The 23,676-nt window shown below is 35.5% G+C and overlaps 1 protein-coding gene across 1 annotated transcript in view; it reads left to right on the top strand.

Annotated features, from left to right (window-relative positions):
• The window catches only part of ASCC3 (activating signal cointegrator 1 complex subunit 3), a 328,231-nt gene that overhangs the window by 136,581 nt on the left and 167,974 nt on the right, over window positions 1-23,676 (top strand). The window contains exons 12-13 of the mRNA XM_029944011.1: window positions 2,495-2,671; window positions 3,587-3,658. Coding sequence (XP_029799871.1) covers window positions 2,495-2,671; window positions 3,587-3,658 — 249 coding nt within the window. The remainder of the gene's footprint in view (window positions 1-2,494; window positions 2,672-3,586; window positions 3,659-23,676) is intronic.

Raw genomic sequence — 23,676 nt, 5'->3', positions numbered from 1 at the left:
AGTTGTATTTTCCAGGCCTGCCTTGGTTCAAAGTTCCAGTCCATGCACGTTTGTGCTTTCACAGATGAAATGTATTTGTTTTGGTGGCTGGCTTCTTAGGGGGAGGAATCAGTTTGTCTTGGCTCAGGCAGGGATTTCAGCGCACCTTCAGAGACTGAATTGTGAAGTCCCCAACCCCAGCCAGGATCGCGATTGCAATGGGGGAAAGAAAAAAAAATTGAGTCTCTCTTGGCTTCTGATAGCTGTTGCTCAGGGCGCTGTGCGCTGCTGGAAATGAGCTGGGAGCTCCTGCAGCCTAGGCGCAAGCGCGCCCAGGCCTCCGCCCAGGCCTCCACCCGCAGCTGACTCCCTGTAGGGGGTCACGTAGGTGTGGGCCCTATTTTTTCCTGTGGGCACCTGGGATTCGGGATTCAGGCAGCCAGTGCAGGGGGCGAGATGCGCCGTGGAAATGCGATGCGTGGTCCAGTTCCCAAAACCAAGTTCGAAGTGCACGCCCCTGGCACAGCCGCAGCTGACACTGATTCCCCGCCGAGATGGCTTAGGGCTGGAAGCTGTTCCTTCCCTGGCGCCACCCGGGTTCAGATTCCGGCTACCCAGCAGTTATCTATGGAGTGGGTTTCTCTCTCCAAGCGCAGCCAAGCGTTCTTTACTTCTTCCCCAGAGACAGTACTATGAGCGTGTTCAGACTCTCTGTCTCTTCCCTTTGTCTCTCGGGCTCTGTGCGCTTGCCCCGCGTTGGGCTGGGGCTTCTGCCTCCCCTGCCTGTCTCGGGCTGGCCCGTTTTCAGATCTCCCCAGTTCTCACTCACTCACTCAGGTATCCTTGAGGTTCCTTTCTTTCTGGAGTCCGTATTTTCTCCTTCCACTCTTGCAGATGAGAGTAATGTCCTTCTCAGTTCGATAGATGAGGTGGACGGAATTTACAGAGCTCCCTTCCTCTCCGCCATCTTGGCTCCAACAGTAGAGTTTTTAAAAGCCAATTAAAAAAACTAAAATAAAGAAACCTCTAACATGTCTAATCACAAATAGAAAACCAATGGATAAATAAAATTAGAAACGATAAGGACCTTTTACTGAATGTGTAGAAACTTAAAAAGATGAAAATATCAGAAGTTTTGTGAGTTAATCATGAATTAGCCCTGAAAACATAACTGAGAGAGAACTGGACACTGTTGAGTGCTTGTGAGCAGTTAAATGGACAAACTTCTTGGCATGTGCGCTCTTTCATGGTCATTTCTATATTTCTAACCACATCTTCTGTCACTCCTTTTTCCACTTGGCAGTTTAGAATCCACTCGCAAACCTTCCCTGACTTACCGGAGTTTATTTAGTGATCTTTGTCTATTATTCTTACAGTTTTTGGAAACTGCTACTATTAATAGGACACATCATGATGGTTTTTGCCATTTTACATATGGACTCGAGGCTCCTGCTCTCTTGTGCCTGCTATTAAGAGCTTGATACATAATTGGTAAACAGATAGTAAAATGAGACTATTAACACTACACCATGAATGCAAAGATATGGCTTAATTCATGTTTCGAGTAGTTTGTAATTTTTCCCAAGTTTTGGCTATTATTCCATGCAAACTTTCTCTCTTTTGTTGTGAATATAAAAATATTTTAATATCCAGTGCTTTATGATAATTTGGTAAACCAATTTGAAAACTTCTTCTCTGATGATAGAATAGTTAGTTGTGTTGGTTTCTCAGTCATTTATGTTACTGCTATGCTCAACTCTATGTTACTATGATACAGTAAAAGGAATACTATATAATAGGTAAAGAATTACTGACTAAGTAGGCAATCTATAAGGGAAGGAAAATGCTGATTTAATAAATGAGTCTTCAATAATTTTTTAAAAGGTGTATAGAAATAAATTTTCATTAAATGTATATATACACCTAGTGTCAAATATTTCTGTCATGCATTTTAAATTTAAATTTGTGAAGCACTAGAAATATTTAGCTTATAGACTTTTGTGTTTTTAGCACCTGAAATTATAAATTGATAATACTTAGACTAAAACCTGATCTGTAGATGTCACTTACTTTGTTACATTTTTAGGAAAAAAAAAAAAGATTCTTGAGTTCAGGACATCGACTAAAATTACATTTTAATTATTTTGCATTATCCTTGATGGCAGGCTTAGACCAGTTTTCTTTTATTGTTTATCTTTCAGATAAGGACAGTTATCTGTCAGACTGTATTGTTATTACATATTTGGGGGAGGTGGAGTCTGGTTTTATTGTATATTTTATATTATCCTTGATGCCAGCCTTAGACCAGTTTTCTTTCATTGTTTTATTGTTAAATCTTTCAGATAAAGACAGTTATCTGTCTTTCAGACTGTGTATCATTACTACATTTTTAATGGGAGTAGAATCTTGTTTTATTTAAATGTTTCATATACTCTATTTATTAAAACTTATTTCAAACAGTAAAAATCCAAATCGGTGAAACTACCTCATACATTAAATAATATAATCCATGTAGGTAGAATCCACACAGAGTATGATCAGGATTCTTGGACTGTCTGCAACCTTACCCAACTACCTCGATGTTGCTACATTTTTACACGTTAATCCCTATATTGGACTTTTCTACTTTGATGGCCGTTTTCGACCAGTTCCTCTTGGACAGACATTTCTGGGTGTTAAAAGTGCAAATAAGGTAAATATATTTTTTAATAATATGCTTTTCTTTTCTAAAAATGTTTTTGTTGTATTGTTTAATGCTTATAAGTCGAGAGATGCAGGCTGGATCACACACCTCCTCCTTTGGATGAACCATCTTACCTTTCTGGTTGGAAGTTTTCTCATTAATAGGGAAAATGAGATCCTTTCTTAACTCATGAATTGGTAATTGCCAATTAATCTGAAAAATATTTCTGTAGAAAAATATCTACCGCTTTCCATATGTATTATAGAAATAGTATGTTTCCCTTGATTCTAACTTCATAAATTTTTTTAATGTTTCATTTATTTTTGAGAGAGAGAAAGAGAGAGTTGGGGAGTAGTAGAGAGAGAGAGGGGGAGACACAGAATCCGAAACAGACTCCAAGCTCTGAGCTGTCAGCACAGAGCCCGACACGGGGATCGAACTCACGAACCGTGAGATCATGACCTGAGCTGAAGTCGGATGCTAAACCAACTAAGCCACCCAGGCACCCCATTTTAATTCTCACTTTATATACCATGGCATTCTACTAGTGCTATTCTGGTGATTTTTGAGAATTACACAGGGAAGCTGTATACTTTATAGAATAAAACAGAAGAAAAAAAGCCTGATGAGTGGGCTTCTCTGGGGAAAACAAAAACTCTACAATTATTCTAAAATATGTGTAATTAGTATATTATTCTTAATATTGTTTTTACAAAAGTTGGCATACTTAGAAAGTTAGCATGAGGTATTTTATTTGTACTTTTACTTTTTTAAAATTTTTAGTATTTATATTGCATTTGTTGTTTCTACATGCTTGTTAATCTAAAAAGAAAAAAAATGCCTTATGATAAGCAAAGTTTTGTTGATAGTTAGAAAGTTTATAATTGCTTCATTTGATACTATTCATGTTTTAAAAACCTTAAGGTGCAGCAGCTAAACAACATGGATGAAGTATGCTATGAAAGTGTTTTGAAGCAAGTAAAGGCTGGACACCAGGTACACTTTATTTTCTCCTGTTTTTAGAGAATACTTAATGATTAAAATTGTTAATTTTTATGCTCTTAAAATTGTTATTGAATTCTGAGATAATGACCGTGAGGTTTTATTTTTTACGAATATTTTAGCCGAGCAGTTAGCCATGTAAGTCATAAAATATTCATAAATTGTCATCCCACTATTGATAGATCTTTTTATTTTTTTATTTTTTGCTATTTCATTAAATAAGAGAGAGAAGGATTTTTTCTTTTATACTCCTGGTTGTTTTTTTTTAATCTTTTAAAAAAGCAATCTTCCTTCATACCTCAAAAATTTTAATTTGTATTTTTTTTACATAATGTAAAAATTTTAAATGTTCTATTATTACTGTTTTATGAAGTTGTATCAATTGAAATATATATGATAAAGTTTTATATTGTTTTATTGTGCTTGGGAATTAAGGAGTTTAACTTTTAAACTCCATTGTTCAAAATGCTCCAATCAAGATTATTAAAGAAAAAGTAGGATGATAATAATTGCTTGCATAAAACTTAGTCATTGCCCAATTGTATATGGTTCTTTAGATCATTTTATTTTATTATGGACTTTTTTCTATGTTATTAACCTTTTATGACACAAAAAATTAAATACTTTCTGGTCCTTTGGTTTTTAAATTTATTTTAAGAGCAGTGAAATACTTTTTGTTTCCAGACTAAGTCTTGTTTCAAGCCCCAGTATATAAACAAATCAATGATGAATTAAACTGGAAGGCATGGAACATGGCCCACTGAGCATCTTTGATGCATTTTGCCCCTTTAAGAAATAACTTTAAAATCAGGTTTCTAACTACTCTCAAGAGAATGTCCTTAGGTTTATGAATATTTTTTAAGGAAAAGAAATCATGATTGAATTATATATTAGTGACTTACCTTTCCTAATGATTCTTAAATGTCTGAAATGGCTAAAATTATCTTACATTTATTTTCATTGAATCCTCTCAGCAGCCAATAAGGCAGGTACTATTATTGTCATTTGACATGTGAAGAAAATGAGGTGCTCTACAAAATAAAGTAACATCTTTTCATCATTTTATAGTGCACTTGTATATCCAGTCCATGTGAGTATCCAGTTTCCACTAACCATCATGTCATCATCACGCTGTGTGCATTTATTTTATATCAGTGTATTTGTTTGATCTTCATTAGAAAACTGCTTTGAGGAGTTGCATTATTTATTATGTATAAATAAAGGTTAAAGACCAATTTTCTTTCTTTAATCAAAAATATTACCAAATACCAACTACTTATTCTTAGAGTCCAGGAAACTTTTTTTAAGGGCCATATGGTAAATATTTTAGGCTTTGTGGGCCTTCTGTTGTTCTTCGTTGTAGCTACTCAGTAGTGCTGTTGTAGCATGAAAGCAGCCATGGACACTATGTGAACAATTGGGTGTGGCTGTGTTTCAATAAAACTTTATTTACAAAAGCAAGCAGCAACTGCATTTGGCCTGTTTTCTAAAGTCTGTTCTAGATTGCCTCATAAGATTTATTTGTAGTGAATGTCTGATGATCGTAAAATTTATCTAGAGAAACATATGACGGCAGTACTGTGAAAATCCCAAAAGAAAAAAATACCCTCTATAATCACCACCATTTGTACCTTCTTTGTAAAAGAACAAGATAAGTTCAGTGTAATTAAGTAGATATTACTGCCACAAACATTTATTTCTAACTTTTATATTACAGAAAATTTTAACTAGATTAGCAGCTAAGCAATGTAGCTATGGAATCCACAAAATCTATTTGTATATGCTATATTAAAAATGTTAAGTAAATATGTTTTCCCCATTAAATTAAAAAAAATTAACATTCTGTTTTTAGAGCAATTTTGGGCTCACAGGCAAAATTGAGTGGGATTCACTCTTGAAGTTTATTCTGTAGGTTTGGACAAATGTATAATGTCATGTATCCACCATTATAGTATCACACAGAAGAATTTCACTCCCCTGAAAACTCTCCGTGTTCAGCTGTGTTCAGCCTGTTCATCAAACCTTCCCATTTACCCCTGGAAACTGCTGACCTTTTAAATCTTTTTAATCTTTCTGTTGTTTTGCCTTTTCCAGAATATCATATAGTCTGTATCTGTAGCCTTTTCAGATTGGCTTGTTTTCACATTATCTGTTTGAGGTTTCTCCATTTCTTTTCATGACTTGAGAGCTTATTCTTTTTATCACTGATAATACTCCACTGTCTGGATATAAAACTGTTATTTATTTCTTAACATACTGAGTTATATCTTGATTGCTGCCACGTTTTGGCACTTATGATTAAAGCTGCTACAAACATCTGTGTTGTGTGGACTTAAGTTTACAGTTTCTTTGGGTAAATACCAAGGAGTGTGATTACTGGGTCATATAGTAAGACTATGTTTAGTTTTGTAAGAAATTCTTATACTGTTTTCAAAAATTTTGTACCATTTGGCCTTCCTACCAGCAGTGAATAAGAATTCCTTTTGCTCCATAGCCTCACTAGTATTTGGTGATACCAGTATTTTGGCCATTCTAACAGGTGTGTAGTGGTATCTATTGTTTTAATTTGCATTTCCCTAATGACGAATGATGTTGAACATATTTTTCATCTGTATCTTTGGTCTTTGGCCATTTTAAAGTCAGGTTGTTCATTTTCTTATTGAGTTTTAGGAGTTATTTGGATAAAAGTCATTTATCAGTATTATTTTTTGCAAATATTTTCTCCTATGACTTGTCTTCTCATTTTCTCAGCAGTATCTTTTACAAACATTTTTTAATTTTGATAATCTGGCTTACAATTATCTCATATACTGTGCTTATGGTGCTGTATCTAAAAAGGCATCACCATGCCTAAAGTCACCTAGATGTTTACCTATGTTATCTTCTAGGAATTTTGTAGCTTTGTGTTTACATTTAGGCCTATCATTGGTTTTGAATTAAAATTCAGAAAGGGTGGGAGGTCCATGTCTAGATTTATTATTATAATTATTTGCATGTTGATGTTTAGTTGTTCCAGCACCATTTATTGAAAAGACCATCTTTGCTCCATTTTATCACCTTTACTCATTTCTCAAAGGTCACTAGGCTGTATTTATGGCTTATTTCTGGGCTCCCTATTCTTTTCCATTAATTTGTTTGGCTGTTCTTTAACTAATACTAGAGTGTTCTGATTACTGTATCTTTATGGTCACTTTTGAAGTCAGGAAGTATCAGCCCTCCAACTTTATTCTTCAGCATTGTGTTGGCTATTTTGTGTCTCCATGTAAGTTTGAACTGTGAGTTAACATTTTTTTCCCATAAGTTTCAATTGTGATAGGATTTCTTCTATCACAGGAAAACTTTTTGTCATCTATTACACATTTTTTTAAATAAATGTAAGCCTTTATTTTTTTTTCTCTTTTAAGATAATGGAAACTAAACTGTTAATATCTTACTACGTATAGAACATATAAATATATAAATTTTGACTCTAGGTCAGGAAAACATTAATTATTCCTTTTTTTAGAGAGAGAGAAAAATAGAAAGCTTGAACAGGGGAGAGGGGCAGAGAGAGAAGAGGAGAAAGAGACCATCTTAAGCAGTCTCCACATTCAGTATGGAGCCCCGACAGGCCTAGTTGCCTGTCCTTTTGTAATATTCTTGCAAATGTTATAAAAATATTTAAGACACCACTGGTAGGAATTTTAAAAAATTAAAAGAATCATTTCCTTCCACTGCAGTTAGCACGTACTGACCAGATGAGTGGATACTTGTGTCATTATTTCAGAACACAGAATTGTTTCTAATAGAAATAAATCTTTTTTTTTAGAATAAAAAAAAAGGAGATTTTGTGAATTCTTTCTTAGTGAGGTTGATAAATACATAGTGTTAACACTCACATAAGTAAATGGCTTAATAATACCATTACTGCCAGTACTAGAGCTATTTTGAGGCCTTGGGAACTACAGATCACTTATCTTTGTAACATTTTTTGCTTTTATCATACTGTTTATAATTATTCTTTACATATATTTGTTATATCACTCCAGCCTGTTTTTCATTATTAAATATTACATTATAAAATAATTCTTTAAAAAATACTCCTATTCCTCAATTCTCTTATTCCTTATTTTTGGTAAGAGTGGTCATTGTATTTTCTCCTGTAAGTAAAAGTCCAATTAAATGTTGTAATTTAAAGATCCTAGGAAGCTTATTTCCTCTTCCTCTTCTGGCATGTTTTTTTCACTGTTACAGAGGCTAACATGTTCCCCTAGGAATCATGATTTATGAAGTATGCTGGCTGGGGGTCTTTGATTAATAGAGATGGGATCTTACTGCCATGCCTTTCCTTCTTAGTGTGAAATTGTTCAGTACATCACTTTTCAAAAAGAAAGCTGCCAGACTGCAGTTATTTGCAGTTATGAATTCTAAAGGACAAGTTGGGATGGAGAGCTGGGTTCATAGCACTGGTTTCCGATTTAGAAAGAACGGACTTGGATAGGATACCCCAGGGGAGGGAGGCCTCATGTGACCAGGGGCTGCTGCAGGGCAGGAAGAACAAGGGAACGGAAAGCGAGCAAAGCTGAGGCAGAAGTTGGGTACAAGCATTACCTTCTTACCTTTTGTGTGCATGCCATGGCATCCAAGATTGCCGATCTTTTAAGGATGCATGACCTGCCAGCTCTCTTCGTACCCTGCACTCGTGTTTGGGTGAAGATGCTCTGTGGGTGACTGTGTAGAGTTCGATTGCAGTTTGAGAGTCCACTGAAACACTTAGGGATCAGAGACGTGTCCAACTCTGTGCCTCTTTCCAAACTAGAATTAGACAGGATAACTATGGCCCTCTTCATGCTGTGTGCCTGAAGGAGTTAGGCTTAGGCTGCAGGTCTCACAGTCTCTGTTTTTGAATGATTAGTGGTGGTGTTTATTTTCCATAATAGTAGGACCCACAAGTCTCTTTTACTTTTTTTAATTATAAAAATAAAATAACAACACTAAGGAAATTTTTTATAGTCTCACTATTTGCCATTTTAACATTATTGTAATTTTGGTGCACATCCAGTCATCATTTTTTAACCAATTGCATATGTAGCCTTTAAGTTTGTTCATTCTAACCTCATTATTAGTTGCAGTGCATACTAAGTCATACTCTAAATACAGATTTATATTCACAGTTTTCTTTACTGAATAGTAAACATTTTACATTGTTTCTACATGGTCCTCACAATTTTAATATCTGTAAAAGAGAAAGAGTTTTATTTTTCAGAAGCCATGTGAATGTCTTTGGACTTTTAATTTTCCCATCCTGACATGTACATTATAATCTCCTTTTCTTCAAAGAGAAAACGAGCCTACATGTTAAGCAGCTTCCCCAGCTAGTACATACAGCCAGAAAAGGTCTGCAACAGGACTGAGACACAAGCCTTTGTGGGGACAAAGCTCACAGCATGTTCAGGACTTTACACTGCTCCTTTACCATCAAGCTGACATTGGCTGTTCCTCTATTTCTGCTTATTCCTATATTAGTAAGTGTTTTCAATGTTTGCAATTTTCTGTTACTAAAGAAAGTGCTACTGTAGTCATCATCTTTCTGCCTATTATTCTTTCTGTTGAAACATTTCTTGGGATAAACTTTCTAGGAATTATGGCACAAATGGCCACATTCTGCAGTCTTGGCACATGATCATATAATACATTCTGAGTGGGTTAAACCATTTCATGGTCATAGCAGACCTATATAGGATTTTAGGAACTAATGGCATGTTTTCCTGAAAAGTTTTACCAGTATAATGTAAGGTAAGATTGTGATCTGCTACGTTTGCTGTTTTGAATTTGTTGTATACTTTGAAGGCACATAATAGGGTGGTAACAAGTCAGTGAACTTTTTTCTTAGACCGCTGTTACTTCTTTCTTTAATGTTTATTTATTCTGAGAGAGAAGGAGCTCATGAGGAGGGAAGGGGCAGAGAGAGAGAGTCCCAAGCAGGGTGCCTGCTGTCAGCACAGAGACTGACAACTTGGCTTGAACTCACGAACTGAGAGATCATGACCCGAAACAAAATCAAGAGTCAGATGCTTAGTGACTGAGCCACCCAGGTGCCCCTAGCAGCCACTATTTTTATTTCCTGATTACAAAAAAACACATTTTGCATACCTATTGTTCATGCTTTGCTTTGAGTATGTATTCTCCTTTTTTTATAGTTTATTTATTTTGAGAGAGATGGAGACAGTGCAGGTGGGGGAGAGGCAGAGACAGAGGGAGAGAGAGGGAATCCCAAGCAGATTCTGCTGCCAGCACAGAGCCCGATGCAGGGATTGAACTCAGGAACCATGAGATCATGACCTGAACCAAAATCAAGAGTCAGATGCTTACCTGACTGAGCCCCCCAGGCTCCCCATGCACTCACTTTCAATTACAAAAACGTTCTTCTCTGTGTTTTTGCTTCATAACTGTGACCCTCTGGTCTTTGACTTCTGTAATTGCAGTATTTAAATGTAGTTTAAGTATGACTGATATAAAAGAGATTGAGGGGAAAAAAAGAATTTAAACAAGTATAACTTTTTTGTCAATGTATGTCCTTTCATTTTTTTAAATGCATCTTATTTCCTTTATTTCCTACCTTTTTTCTCCATTACTCCTATAGTTTCTCTATTATATTTTGTCCATCCAAAAATATGACAGAACCTTAAATAGAAACAATAACACTGAAGTTCAAATAAACACTAAGATCAAACCTGGCATATTTAAATTTTAATCAGTGCGTTCTGTGCAATGTGGTCCTTTTAGGTTTTGTGTTCCAGTAGGAAAGGTCCTGTGTAGTAAGACTGGATTACAAGAGGATATTATTGCTTAAGTTCCTATTATAGTGTCTTGTGTATGGGGTCTCTCTGGTAAACACAATTTGATTGTGGTGAACTGCCTCGTCTTCAAAGATTTAACATCCTCAGGAGATTGGGAAGATAGGAAACATGAAATCCTGATAGGCATCGAGATTATCCCTTAACCATTGATAGTAGCTTCTAATTTTGCTAGTAGCACAAACACCAGTGCCAGCGCCACAAGTACGGAGTTGTTAAGGCAGATCTTATGTTAACGCAATCTTCGCAAGACCTTTTTTGTGAACATAATTTGGAAACAGAGCTCCATCTTTTTCATTTCTTTATTACCTTTATTATGTTTGCAACTTTGGAAAAGTTGCTCAAAACTAAAATGTTCATCTGTTTCAGTCTGAATTTTCAAAGGGATCATTCAAAGTCTTCTGTTTGCAAATTGCTCTGCCAGATACAATTTGTCCTATAAGTTAATTCAGCTGAATGTGTGGCAGCTTCTGGTGATTGCCTTTATAATGTGTCCAGAGCTGAAATTGCAGAGAAGATGCTTGGAGAGGAGGACTATTACACATTTTGATTTTGGAAGCTGAGGTAGATAACCTATTTCAGGAAGGCTTAAGAGTCTTCGATGTAATCCATCACACTGAGGCTTTCGTGGTAATTTGTTTTCAGGGGCTTAGAACCCCTCACTGGATTATTTCTCCACTTTTATTAGCTCCTTGAATACATACCTTCACTAAGATGTGGTCCTCTGCTTTTATTTAGAGGATTAACAAAGAACTTCCTGATAGAATACTCTGTGATCGTGTTTTTTCAAAACCCTTCTTAATTGAGGTTGACTATAATGTTATCCCAGTTACTGTCTCTCTTTATATAAGGTTCCAAGTAATTTCAACAAATGAATTTCTATCCAGCTGTCATAAAATGAAAAATATATAATTCAACAATCTTTTTATTTTATTCTAAAATACTGACACCCAAGTTAACTCTTCAGTTATATTATTCTGCCCAGTTCTGGCAACTGAAAGGTCCAACTATACATGGGAGCCTCATTCTAAGAGACTCTTCTATTTAAATGTTTTATTGTACATATAAGTACAGTAAATTGTGTATGTATTTGTGTGTACATGTGTAAATAAATACATGTATAGAGGGAGAAACCTTGGCTTCTTGGATTCAGGTATAGTTATAACTAACTGTATTAGTGTATTGTTATTAAGTAGCCAACTACATATTCAGTAAATGGGCTTTTTCTTGTTATTAAGAGAACATAAGTTATTCTTTGTGGGGCCGTGTACCTAACAAACTTTAGCTTTATTTTGTTGCCTTTTAAATACATCTTAGCAGCTAATGTATAGTAGTAAGAAATTTAAGTCTATTCTACTCCTGGAAAATCAAATGAATTCACCCTGCTACCACCGCATGCTATGCTCTCTCTGCCAACCAGTTAAAAAATCCTTCCTGTGACTACTCCTTGATTTTGTTTTCTTGCCTTCCAGTTGTTTACTATTTTGGCTTTCCTCCCTAATTGTGGTTTCCCTAAATACTTTAATCTGCGCAGTGTCTTTCCAGACCATTGGTAATAAGACTGAAATAAAAGTCTAATAAAAAACAGAAAACTATAACTCTCAGGCAATTGAATAATTTTCATGCCAAAAATTGACAGTTTCCTATTAAGTACACAAATGAGTTTGTTGTTGTTGTTGTTTTTCTCTCCATTTATATTACATTGGAGTAGAGCAAATTTCATGTTCAAAAATCATGCTGATATTCTCTGGTCATCCTCTTCCAGAGGTTTTAGTATACCAATCATCGAAACTTATGTGCTCGTGTACTTAATAGATTTTGTGTGCAGCTTTGCCTTAACAGTATTAAAAACAGTAGGAGGCAGTTGTGTTCCACTCAAGCATGTGTTGATGACAGATGGAGAAAATCTTTGCATGTTGACTTTTCAACAGTCATACTCTGCAAGACTTCAAATCTTCTTGGCAATTGGGAAATTAAAAGTTGGCGATTCAGCCTTTAATTTTGATCCATCTGCTCAAACTAATGAGACGTCTCATTTGTAAGCTACTCTTTGTGTTACCAAATGCAAGTACAGCTTTATCATTCCTGTTAATAATTCCCCTCCTCCTGTGTAACTTGCAGAATGGGAAAATAATTGATGCCCTAATCCTATTGAGATTTTTCTTGTTATACAAACTTTGTTACAGTGATAGAAAAAGAAATTAGAAACTGGCTCAGAGATTATGGCATATTTATTAGCAAGTTAACTTGTTCTTTTTTTTTTTTACATTATCAAAAAAAGTTAGCATCCTTATTTAGTAGCTTCTTACTCAAAACCTCTGAAGTTTCAAGAATAAGTGGCTTTGCAGTATTAAAGAGAAAAGTTACTTTCAGTTTTGGATTCATGCTTAATATCAGCTTTTCTTTAATCAGATTTGTGCCTTGTTTTCTCTTCATCATTTATAAGTTTTTAATAGATGTTTCTGTTTCTAATAAGAAATCACCCTTAAAAATTAACTACTAAATAGGCATTAACTTCTTACTATCTGAGGGGAATTATTTTTGTTTCTTAGCACTGATTCTTAGTTAATATAAAAATTATTATGTACAACTGACAAAATTTTACCATGCTAACTTTAATAGTAGAACTTCTAGTTCCATTGGGCTTTTTGCCTAAAAAAAGTTTTCTTCCTCCAGATACAGGCATCTCTAATTCTTGGTACCAGTGTCCTGTCATTTCTAATTTGGTTAACATGACTTTTATTTGTGAATTATTTGAGTGCTGCCTTCTTTGCTCCCTCTTCCCAAATTGAGACATATTACCAGAGGACTATAAAAGCAAGATTTTTAAGGAGGAGACATTTTAATATCTATGAGTACAACAATTAAAGAAGATATTCCTCCTCAATTTTTACCACTAAAGATGGTACTATTAAAGAAATAGTTCAGGAGGTTTTTTTTTTTTTAACTGCAAGAAAATCTAAAAACAACAGTCCCAAAACCTCTACTGATTTTTTTAAGTTTATTTATTTTGAGAGAGAGGGAGGAAGAGAAGGATGGAAGGAGGGAGAGGCAGAGAAAAAGGGAGAGAGAACCCCAAGCTAACAGCACAGAGCCCCATGTGGGGCTTGATCTCACCAACTGTGAGATCATGATCTGAGCTGAGTTGAAGAGTCAGATGCTTAACTGACTGAGCCACCCATGTGCCCCTGAAACCTCTACTTTTGAAAAAAAAAATACTCTCTCCTCCCAGTAAAAAACTCTGATTAATCTTCTGTCAAATTGAAATAACCTATCCTTCTACATTTCACAGTCAAAAACTAGTTCTTGGTACTGTTGAGTTCCCTATTTTACTTTTTAATCAGTATTACTAGGGTTTGCTTAGATTTTTTTCATTTTCTCTGTATATAAAAAGGTAAAAATCTTGTTGGTATATCTGTGTACAATTAATACATTGTATAAGAATAAGGGTTGATACTTTCTTTTATATTCCTTTTCACTAACAGTGATTTTCTTTTATAGGGTAAGCAGAAAAAATGGGATTATTTATTTATCTGTTTATTCCTTTATTAATCTAACAGTGATTTAGTGTAGACATTCTATGAGTGAAATACTTGGGATAAAGAAACCCTTTTTCCCATTTCTAATCCTTCATTAACACTTATTTATTTTACCTAAGTATGTTTCAAATCTACCCATTTCTCTCCATCCCCTCTTCCTCCTGCACCATCACTTCTCCTATCTAATAATGCATGTAACCGTCATGTCGTCCGTGGCCTGTTCTAGCCATCTCTCCATTTCTCTACCTGCATCCATTCTGGCCCTTCACCATCTGCTCTGTACACTGCACCTCGCTAGAAAGATCTTTACAAAACACAACTCCAGGGTGACACTTGGATCCTTCAAGCTCCTTTTAAATGGTTCAGGGGGGCTCTCTGTTGTCTGGCCTTCACATTCTTCCATCTTCACCACCTCTTTCCCTCATTTTCTACCTCTTGCCTTCCTGGACTTCTTTCACCCTAATCATAGAGATACTTACTTATGTTTACCTCTGAGCTTTGTGCATAATTTGTTCTCATTCTCATGCATTCTTTTCCTTATTCTCTGTCTAGTTATCCCATACTAAATCCTTCAGATTTTACCTTTGTTAGAGACGCCTTTGTGTACCTCCTTTCTCTTTCTCCTCCCTATTTTGAACCATATAATGGCATAGCCTACATCTTCATCATATTTCTTGCTATAGTTTTACTATTTTTCTGGCTGGTTTTGATTAATACCACTTTTTATTATTAGATCACTAATCCAATAAAGAACGGGGCTAACTATGGTCTTGCTCATCGTTTGTATTGTCGTAGCCTCACCAGTACCTGGAGCACAGTTGTTGCAGAGAGGATGTTTGACAAATAAGTGAATGGGAGATGCAGTCTTCACAAGTAGGAAGTTATTCTTAAAGAAATCGGAGGCAACTAACTTCAGGGTAAATCGAGAAAATAGTCATTAGTTCTACAGCAAGCTGAATGTCCAGGCTAGGGGTAGAACATCCTGGAGATGTTGAATGACATCAAAGATTGCTTGGATTACCTTCTGAGAGAAAAATTTTCCCCTATTAGCTGTAAAGATCAGTGGTGGAATGTTGGTATTCTCCTTTAAGATGTTTCATTACATAAATTTATTCTTAATATTGTTTCATCTAGTTATAGTCTTTTCTGTTAGAAGTATTAAATTATCTAGTTTTCTCCTAATTTGAAATATCCATCTGCCTTAGTAGCTATTTTTCATGATATAGACACATGCTCTATTCATTTGGGGCCTAGAGAAGGAACTTTTGCATGTTTTTAAAATTTTACATTTAGAACAGAACAGGAAAAATTCCATTTTTCTTAGGTACAGCTTACTATAAGAGTACTTAATTACATTCTTAAAATTTTATATGTAACAGGTCCTTTGTTAACCTTGTAATGTTCTCTTCATTTGCAAAGGGAATTTTTTTGGAAGTCAGAAATTAACTTTATCTAAAAAAATTTTTGTTTAACATTTATTTATTTTTGAGAGACAGAGAGAGACAAAGAATAAGCAGGGAAGGGGCAAAGAAAGAGGGAGACACAGAATCTGAGCTGTCAGCACAGAGCCTGACATGGGGCTCAAACCCACAAACCATGAGATCATGACCTGAGCCACCCAGCCACCCCAATTAACTTAATTTTTTAAAATTTTTATTTAATTGCCAGTTAGTTAATATATAGTGTAACAGTAGTTTCAGTAGTAGTAGAATATTGTGATTCATCACTTATATACAACACCTAGTGCTCATCACAAGTGCCCTCCCTCTTTAGTACCCATTACCCATTTAACCCCTTCTCCCAGCAACCCCTCCAACAACTCTCAGGTTGTTCTAGGTAGTTAGGAATCTGTTTTATGGTTTGCCTATCTCTTCCCTCCATGACCCACCCCAAGTTCATCTATTTCCTTTCTGAATTCCACATATGAGTGAAATCATATGGTATTTGTCTTTCTCTTACTTATTTTGCTTAGTGTAATACACTCTAGCTCCATCCATGTTTTTGCAAATGGCAAGATTTCATTCTTTTTTATGCCTGACATATTTTATATATATGTCTGTATGTGTGTGTGTATGTGTATATATATATATATACATGTATATATGTATATATACACACACATATATACATGTATATATGTATATATGTACATACATATATATACGTGTATATATACATATATACATGTATATATGTGTGTGTGTGTATATATATATTTCCATACTCTCTTGATAGCTACAGCTTTGTAATGTAACTTGAAGTCTGGAATTGTGATGCCTTAGTATTGCTTTTCTTTTTCAATATTGCTTTGGCTATTCAGGGTCTTTTGTAGTTCCATACAAATTTTAGGATTGTTTGTTCTAGATCTGTGACAATCACTGGTAGAGTTCTGATAGGGACTGAATTAAATACAGAGATTGCTTTGAGTATTATAGACTTTTTAATAATTTTTCTTCTTCCAATCCATCAGTATGGGATTTTTTCCCCATTTCTTTGTGTTATCTTCAGTTTCTTTCATAAGTGTTCTATAGTTTTCAGAGTACAAATCTTTTGCCTCTTTGGTTAGTTTTATTCCTTTTGGTTTGGTATGATTGTAAATGGGATTGATTCCTTGATTTCTTTCTGCTGTTTCATTATTGGTGAATAGAAATGCAACAGATTGCTGTACATTGATTTTTGTATCCTGTAACTTTACTGAGTTCATGTATCAGTTCTAGCACTGGTTTGATGGAGTCTTTCAGGTTTTCTACATAGAGTATCATGTCATCTGTAAGTAGTAAAAGTTTGACTTTTTCATTACTGATTTGGATGCCTTTTATTTCTTTCTGTTGTCTGATTGCTGAGGCTAGGATTTCTAGTACTATGTTAAATGACAATGGTGAAATTGACATCCCTGACTTGTTCCTGACTGTAAAGGAAAACTTCTCAGTTTTTCCCCCGTTGAGGATGATATTAGCTGTGTATCTTTCATATATGACCTGTATGATATTAAGATATGTTCCTTCTCTACCTACTTTGTTGAGGGTTTTAATCATGTATGGATGCTATACTTTATTAAATGCTTTTTATTCTGCATCTGTTGAGAGGATCATAAACAGTTCTTGTTCTTTAATTAATATGGTATATCACATTGATTTATGAATATTGAAGCATGTTTGCAACCCAGATATAAATCCTACTTGATCATGGTGAATGATTCTTTTAAAGTACTGTTGGATTTAAGTTGCTAGTATTTTGTTGAGAATTTTTGCATTCATTTGTGCTCATCAGGGAAGGCCTATAATTCTTTTTTTAATGCAAAAATTTTTTAATGTTTAATCATTTTTGAGAGAGAGAGAGAGAGAGAGAGAGAGAGATATGCAAGGGTGGGAGGGGCAGAGAGAGAAGGAGACACAGAATCTGAAGCCAGCTCCAGGCTCTGAGCTCTCATCACAGACCCCGAGAACCATGAGATCATGACCTGAGCAGAAGTTGGATGTTTAACTGACTTGAGCCACCTGTATGCTCCTATAATTCTCTTTTTTAGTGGGGTCTTTGTCTGGGTTTGGTTTTGATTAAGGTAATACTGGCTCATAGAATGAGTTTGGAAGTTTGCCTTCCATTTATATTTTTTGGAATAGTTTTATAAGAATAGATATTAGCTCTTCTTTAAATGTTTGGTAGGATTCCCTTGGGAAGCCATCTGACCCTCGACTTTTGTTTCTTAGGAGATTTTTGATTACTAATTCATTTCTTACTGGTTATAAGTCTGTTCCTGTTTTTCATTTCTTGTTTTTTTGAGTTGTGGTATTTCATCTGTTTTTAGGAATTTATCCATTTCTTCTCTATTGCCCAATATGTTAACATATAATTTTTCATAGTATCCTCTTAAAATTTTTGTATCACTGTAGTGCTGGTTGTAATTTCTCCTTTCTCATTCATGATTTTATTTATTTGGGTCATTTTTCTTTCCCATAAGTGGCTTGGGGTTTATCAATTTTGTTAATTCTTTCAAAGAACCAAATCCTAGTTACATTGATCTGTTCTACAGGGTTTTTGTTTGTTTGTTTTTATATAATTTATTTCTGCTCTAATCTTAATATTTTCCTTCTTCTTATGGCTTTAGTCTTCATTGGTTGTTCTTTTTCTAGCTCCTTTAGTTTTAAGGTTAAGTTGTATATTTGAGACTTTTCATGCTTCTTGAGGTAGACCTCTACCCCCTCTTACAACTGCTTTTAGATTTTGGACCATTGTGGTTTCATTGCCATTTGTTTCCATGTATTTTTCTTTCTTCTTTACTTCTTGGTTGACCCTTTCATTCTTAACTAGGATGTTCTTTAAGCTCCATCTATTTGTGGTCTTTCCAAATTTTTTCTTGTGGTTGACTTCAAGTTTCATAGCATTGTGGTTGGAAAATATGCATGATATTGGGGCACCTGGGTGGCTCAGTTAGTTAAGCCTCCAACTTTGGCTCAAGTCATGATCTCACAGTTTGTGAGTTCAAGCCCCGCATCAGGCTCTGTGCTGACAGCTCAGAGCGTAGAGCCTGCTTCTGATTCTGTGTCTCCCTCTCTCTCTTCCTCTCCCCTGTTTGTGCTCCCTCTCTGTCTCTCTCTCTATCAAGAATAAATAAACATGAACATATGCATGATATGATCTCATTTGTGACCCGGCATGCCATCTAGTTGGGAGAAGGTCCCATGTGCACTGCAAAAGAATGTGTATGTTGCTGCTTTAGGATGAAATGTTCTGAAGATATCTATTAAGTCCATCTGGTCTAGTGTCTCATGCAAAGCCATTTTTTTCCTTGTTGATTTTTTGTTTAGATAATCTGTCCATTGATATAAGTGGGGTGTTAAAATCCCCATCTAAATTATTATTATCAATGAGTTCCTTTATGTTTGTTATTAACTGTTTTATATATTTGGGTATACTACATTGGGGGCATAAACATTTACAATTGTTATATCTTCTTGTTGAATAGACCCGTTTGTTATGATATAGTGCCCTTCTTCCTCTCTTGTTAGTCTTTGGTTTAAAATCTAGGTTGTCTGAAATAAATAATGCTAGTCCAGCTTTCTTTCAATGTTCATTAGCATGATAGGTGGTTCTCCAGACCCTCACTTTCAATCTGCAAGTGTCTTTAGGTCTAAGATGAGTCTCTTGTAGGCGGCTTATAGACCAGTCTTTTTTTTAATCCATTCTGATACCCTGTGTCTTTTGGTTGGAGCATATAGTCCATTTACATTCAGAGTAATTATTGACAGATACGAGTTTAGTGCCATTGTATTATCTGTTAAGTCATTTTGGAGATTTTCTCTGTTCCTTTCCAGTCTTTGTAAGCTTTGGTCTTTCTCTTCCACTGAGAGCCCCCTCTAATATTTCTTGCAGGGCTGGGTTAGTGGTCCCAAACTCCTTTAACTTTTGTTTGTCTGAGAAACTGTTTATCTCTTCTTCTATGCTGTATGACAGCCTTGCTGGATAGAGTGTTGTCATCTGCACATTTTTCCCATTCTGCACATTGCATACATTACGCCACTCCCTTCTGGCCTGCCAAACTTCTTTGGAGAGATCTGCTGCTAACCTTACTTGTTTTGCCTTTTGAGTTAGGGGTTTCTTTTCTTTTACTGCTTTTAGGATTTTTTCTGATCTCTACATTTTGTATATTTAACTATGATATTTTTTCATGTTTCCTGTTTTTGTTGATTTTTGATGGGAGTTCTCTGTGCCTCCTGGATTAGAGAAGTTTTCAGCTTGTTATTTCTTCAAATAAACCTTCTGCCCCCTTTGCTTTCTCTTCTTCTGGGACTTCCATGATATGAATGTTAATATGCTTTATGGACTCTCCAAGTTCCCTAAGTCTGCATTTGTGAACCAAGATTTTTCTTTCTCTCTTTCATTCAGCTTCATTATTTTCCATAATTTTATCTTCTGTATCACTTATTCATTCCTCTGCTTCTTCTGTTCTTTTTTAGTCATTATATCCAGTTGGTTATATCATTTTCATTTTGACCTGACTAGTTTTTAGGTCTTTAATCTGAGTTAAGGGACTTCCTGGTGTCATGTATACTTTTCTCAAGACCAGCTAGTATACTTATGATTGTTGGTTTAAATTCTGGATCGAGCATATTATATCTGTTTTGAGTAGTTCCCTGGCTATGACCTTTTCTTCTTTGTTTTGAGATGAATTCCTCTGTCTTGACATTTTATGCAGGCAGGTTTCTGTCTTCTTTTTGTTAGAAAAGCCTGTTATGTTTCCTGCCTCTGAGAGTACTGGCTTTATAAAGACGAGGTCATAAGCTGTCCAGGGCCTGACGCTTCAGGAAGTGTCTCTGGTGTATATTGTGTGCACACTCTGTTGTTGTGTTTTGGCTATTCTTTCCCTTGTGTCAGTCCTCTGTAGAGTTTCTCCTCATCTGTGGTGGGGAGTGTTTGAAGGTTGCCCAGAATGTGATGAGTTTTAACTAGGTGTGCCGTGGTCTGCTTGTTAAAAGAGACCTCACACTATTTCCACTAGAGCTGAAGCTTTTCAGAAATCTATGGTCAGTAGATGTGGTGCACTCCAGGAGGAGAGGTTGTGCTGGTCTTCTAGATGAGAGGCCCCTGTGCTGGTTCTCAGGCACACTAGTGTGAGAAAATCACCTACAGAGTTCAGGGGTCAAGGTGCTGGGGGCTTGGTATAAGCAATTTGCACCACTATTGGTGCTGTGTTGCTTACTAAAGCTAGTTTATGCTGAAAGGCAGGGGAGAGAAGTGGCACCACATGCTCCTTTGTCCCTGGAGAGGCACCCCAAGGAAGGAGTATTGTCCCCCCAGTGTGTTCCAGGGGATCCTCAGATCACATCATCTGCTTCCCCAGGCTATCTGCCTTCCTTCTCCACAGGAGCACTGCAGTGCCCTCAGGGCTCCACCCCTGTCTTACTGGAGACCTCTAAAATTCCAACCTTCAAGCCCCATGGTTGTAAAAACTCACAAAAATCAAGCCCTCTCGTTTTCTACGTCAGTGTCTTTGGGGAAGTGTTTTCCTTGTGCAATCCCTTGTGCGTTCCTCTCTCTCTCACCCCTGTACCTCTCTCCATGAACAGGGCTCTCTCCTCTCTGCGGCACCTTCCATCCATTTCTCCCCCAAATTACATCTCCACACCTTCTACCTTCCACAGTATGGCCTCTTCTCTTCCTCTAGTTGTGCAGTTTGTTCTGTCAGTCCTCAGGTGGATTTCTTATGTTTTCAGAATGATTTGATATTTATCTAGCTGAGTTCGAGCAACCAGGCAAGCCTAGGGTCCACTCCAGCATCTTAGCCCCTCTCACAAAGGGAATCTTTTTCAATGAAGAATATTGGTATTGCACTTTTCCTTCATTGCTGTTAACATTACTTTTCCCTAATTCTTTGAGGATATTCGTGTTACTGAAGTAATATATTCTTGTAACAAGTAAATTAAGACAAAGGTGCGAAAAGTCTAATTAACTACCATCCCCTCACTTCACTTTTATCTCCAGTACTTCCTACCCCTGAAATGTATTCAGTTTTCTCCTGGCACATACAGGCTAATACAAGTATATACATATCGTTAGGAATTTGAACTTTTTAACATTAGCAATTACTGGTTTCTGGAATTTACAGCACAAATTCACAGAGCACAGTGGAACAATTTGTCTCAGAATGATGTTTAGAAATTTTGAAGGTATAAGCTATCTTTGTACAGACTACAAATATTTAACCAAAAGAGCAAAAGAAATAATGCTGTCTGTAATATTGTAAAAGCTTTGAAACAAAACAAGTAATTTATTTTCCTGAAACTCATTTTCTTTATATTAGATACATTGTTGAACACATGGGAACATATTTAACAAGTCAACATTGCAAGATGAGGCTTATTTCATCCATTTTATAGTTGATATGGTCTCTGTTTTTAAGTGTCTGATTAGTATAACTTTATTTTAGAAGTTAGTAACTTTTCTATCCATTTTCTCACTCTTTATATCTTCTTTGGTGTCATTCTTCATGTGTAAAGAAGCAAAATGTGAAAGCAGTAGAAATTTCTTTGCCCTTATACTGGGTACTATTTTTTTTAACCATAATGCTGTGTAATTTCCTCTAAGTTCTTCATCAAACCTCTAGAATGCCTTCCATTAAAACAGCTGTAACTCTTCGGCTTTGTACATATTCTTCATGCATATAGTCAATACAAATATAAATGCATATTTCTGATATAACTATGTTTTTTAAAAAAAAATTTTAATGTTTATTTATCTTTGAGAGGAGTGGGGCAGGCAGACAGGGAGACACAGAATTCGAAGCAGGCTCCAGACTCTGAGCCATCAGCACAGAACCTGACACCGAAAGTCACAAACCATATGAGGATGCCCTGAGCCAAAGTCAGATGCTCAGCAGACTGAGCCACCCAGGCTCCGATAGATCTGTTTTACTTAAGAAGTAAACTTAGCTAAAATGTATATAATTTGCTATAAATTTTGTTACTTCAGAGATTCCATATGGATCAATAGCTGTTAGAAATAAAATATTCCAGAGTTAGAAAGTGAATTTATTAGATTATTTGGTAATTTACTAAAGTAATTATAGTATTAAATTATAGTAAGTACATAATTTTTCGTTTAATATAAAAGCATTTAGTCTGTGTTATGGTATTCACTTCTGTCAAACACTTTTTATATTCAGTGTTTTTATTCTGTTAAAAGTAAAACCCAATTTACAAACGTGTTTACTTCATGCTATTATTTGAATTATGTATATTGTTATTTAAATAACAGTAATACTGTAGACTTGGGAAATAGTAAAACAGTGCTTGAGTGCTTGTAATCATTTTTATGTCTCTTTATAATAACAACATAGAAAATTCTCTAGACAGCCATTCAGAATATTTCACATTTAAATTGTCAGAAGTTAATTTGAGAGCTATTTATTTCATTTTAGAAAATGATGTATTGAATTTCCTTATTTACTGGTTTCCAGATGATATTTGGACTTGTAAGCAGTTGGTAGATATGCTTAATAATTTTAGTTACCACTACAAGCATTTGTTGACTACATTTTTATAGCCATCTTTTGATAAAATTGAACAAACTATATTTTTATTAAAGCTGAGTAAGAGATTTTGTGTCCTAGGGAAATCTGATACAACTATTCATGTATTTGCTCATAGTGTATACAAGGGAGGTGGATATTCAAACTTAGTTTATCATGGTAGCTTTTTACTGTCTTGTCCGTAGCTGGGGATTTTATGTTTTGTTGTTGTCTTATAGCATACTTAAGTGAGAACAGTAAGAAAATAAATTATGTCTCTGTGGTTAATATTATAAATCAGGAATCTCTTTTTAAGGGAAAAACACAATAGTATCATATCTTATTTTTTTTCTCAGTTTTATAAGTAGGTGGGAAATGCAGCTGTAACTATCTTCTGGCAGATAAAGTGGGCATTTCCAGATTTTACAACATTCAAGTTAGTGGCTGCTCCTGAAATATGCTCAGAGACGTGTTAAGTCTAGGGGAGGGTCTAAGCTAACTTCATTATATGTTTTATACACACAGATGCACATACACACACACAAACTCACAAATAAAAACTGAAGACACTTGGAACAGACGTTATATTTATTCAAAAATCATCATGTTTGTTGTCCCTGGATTCTCACCAGG

Source organism: Suricata suricatta, chromosome 7 (assembly GCF_006229205.1).
Source record: "Suricata suricatta isolate VVHF042 chromosome 7, meerkat_22Aug2017_6uvM2_HiC, whole genome shotgun sequence".
In the NCBI taxonomy this organism is placed as follows: Eukaryota; Metazoa; Chordata; class Mammalia; order Carnivora; family Herpestidae; genus Suricata; species Suricata suricatta.
This window is presented reverse-complemented; position numbering and strand designations above follow the sequence as displayed.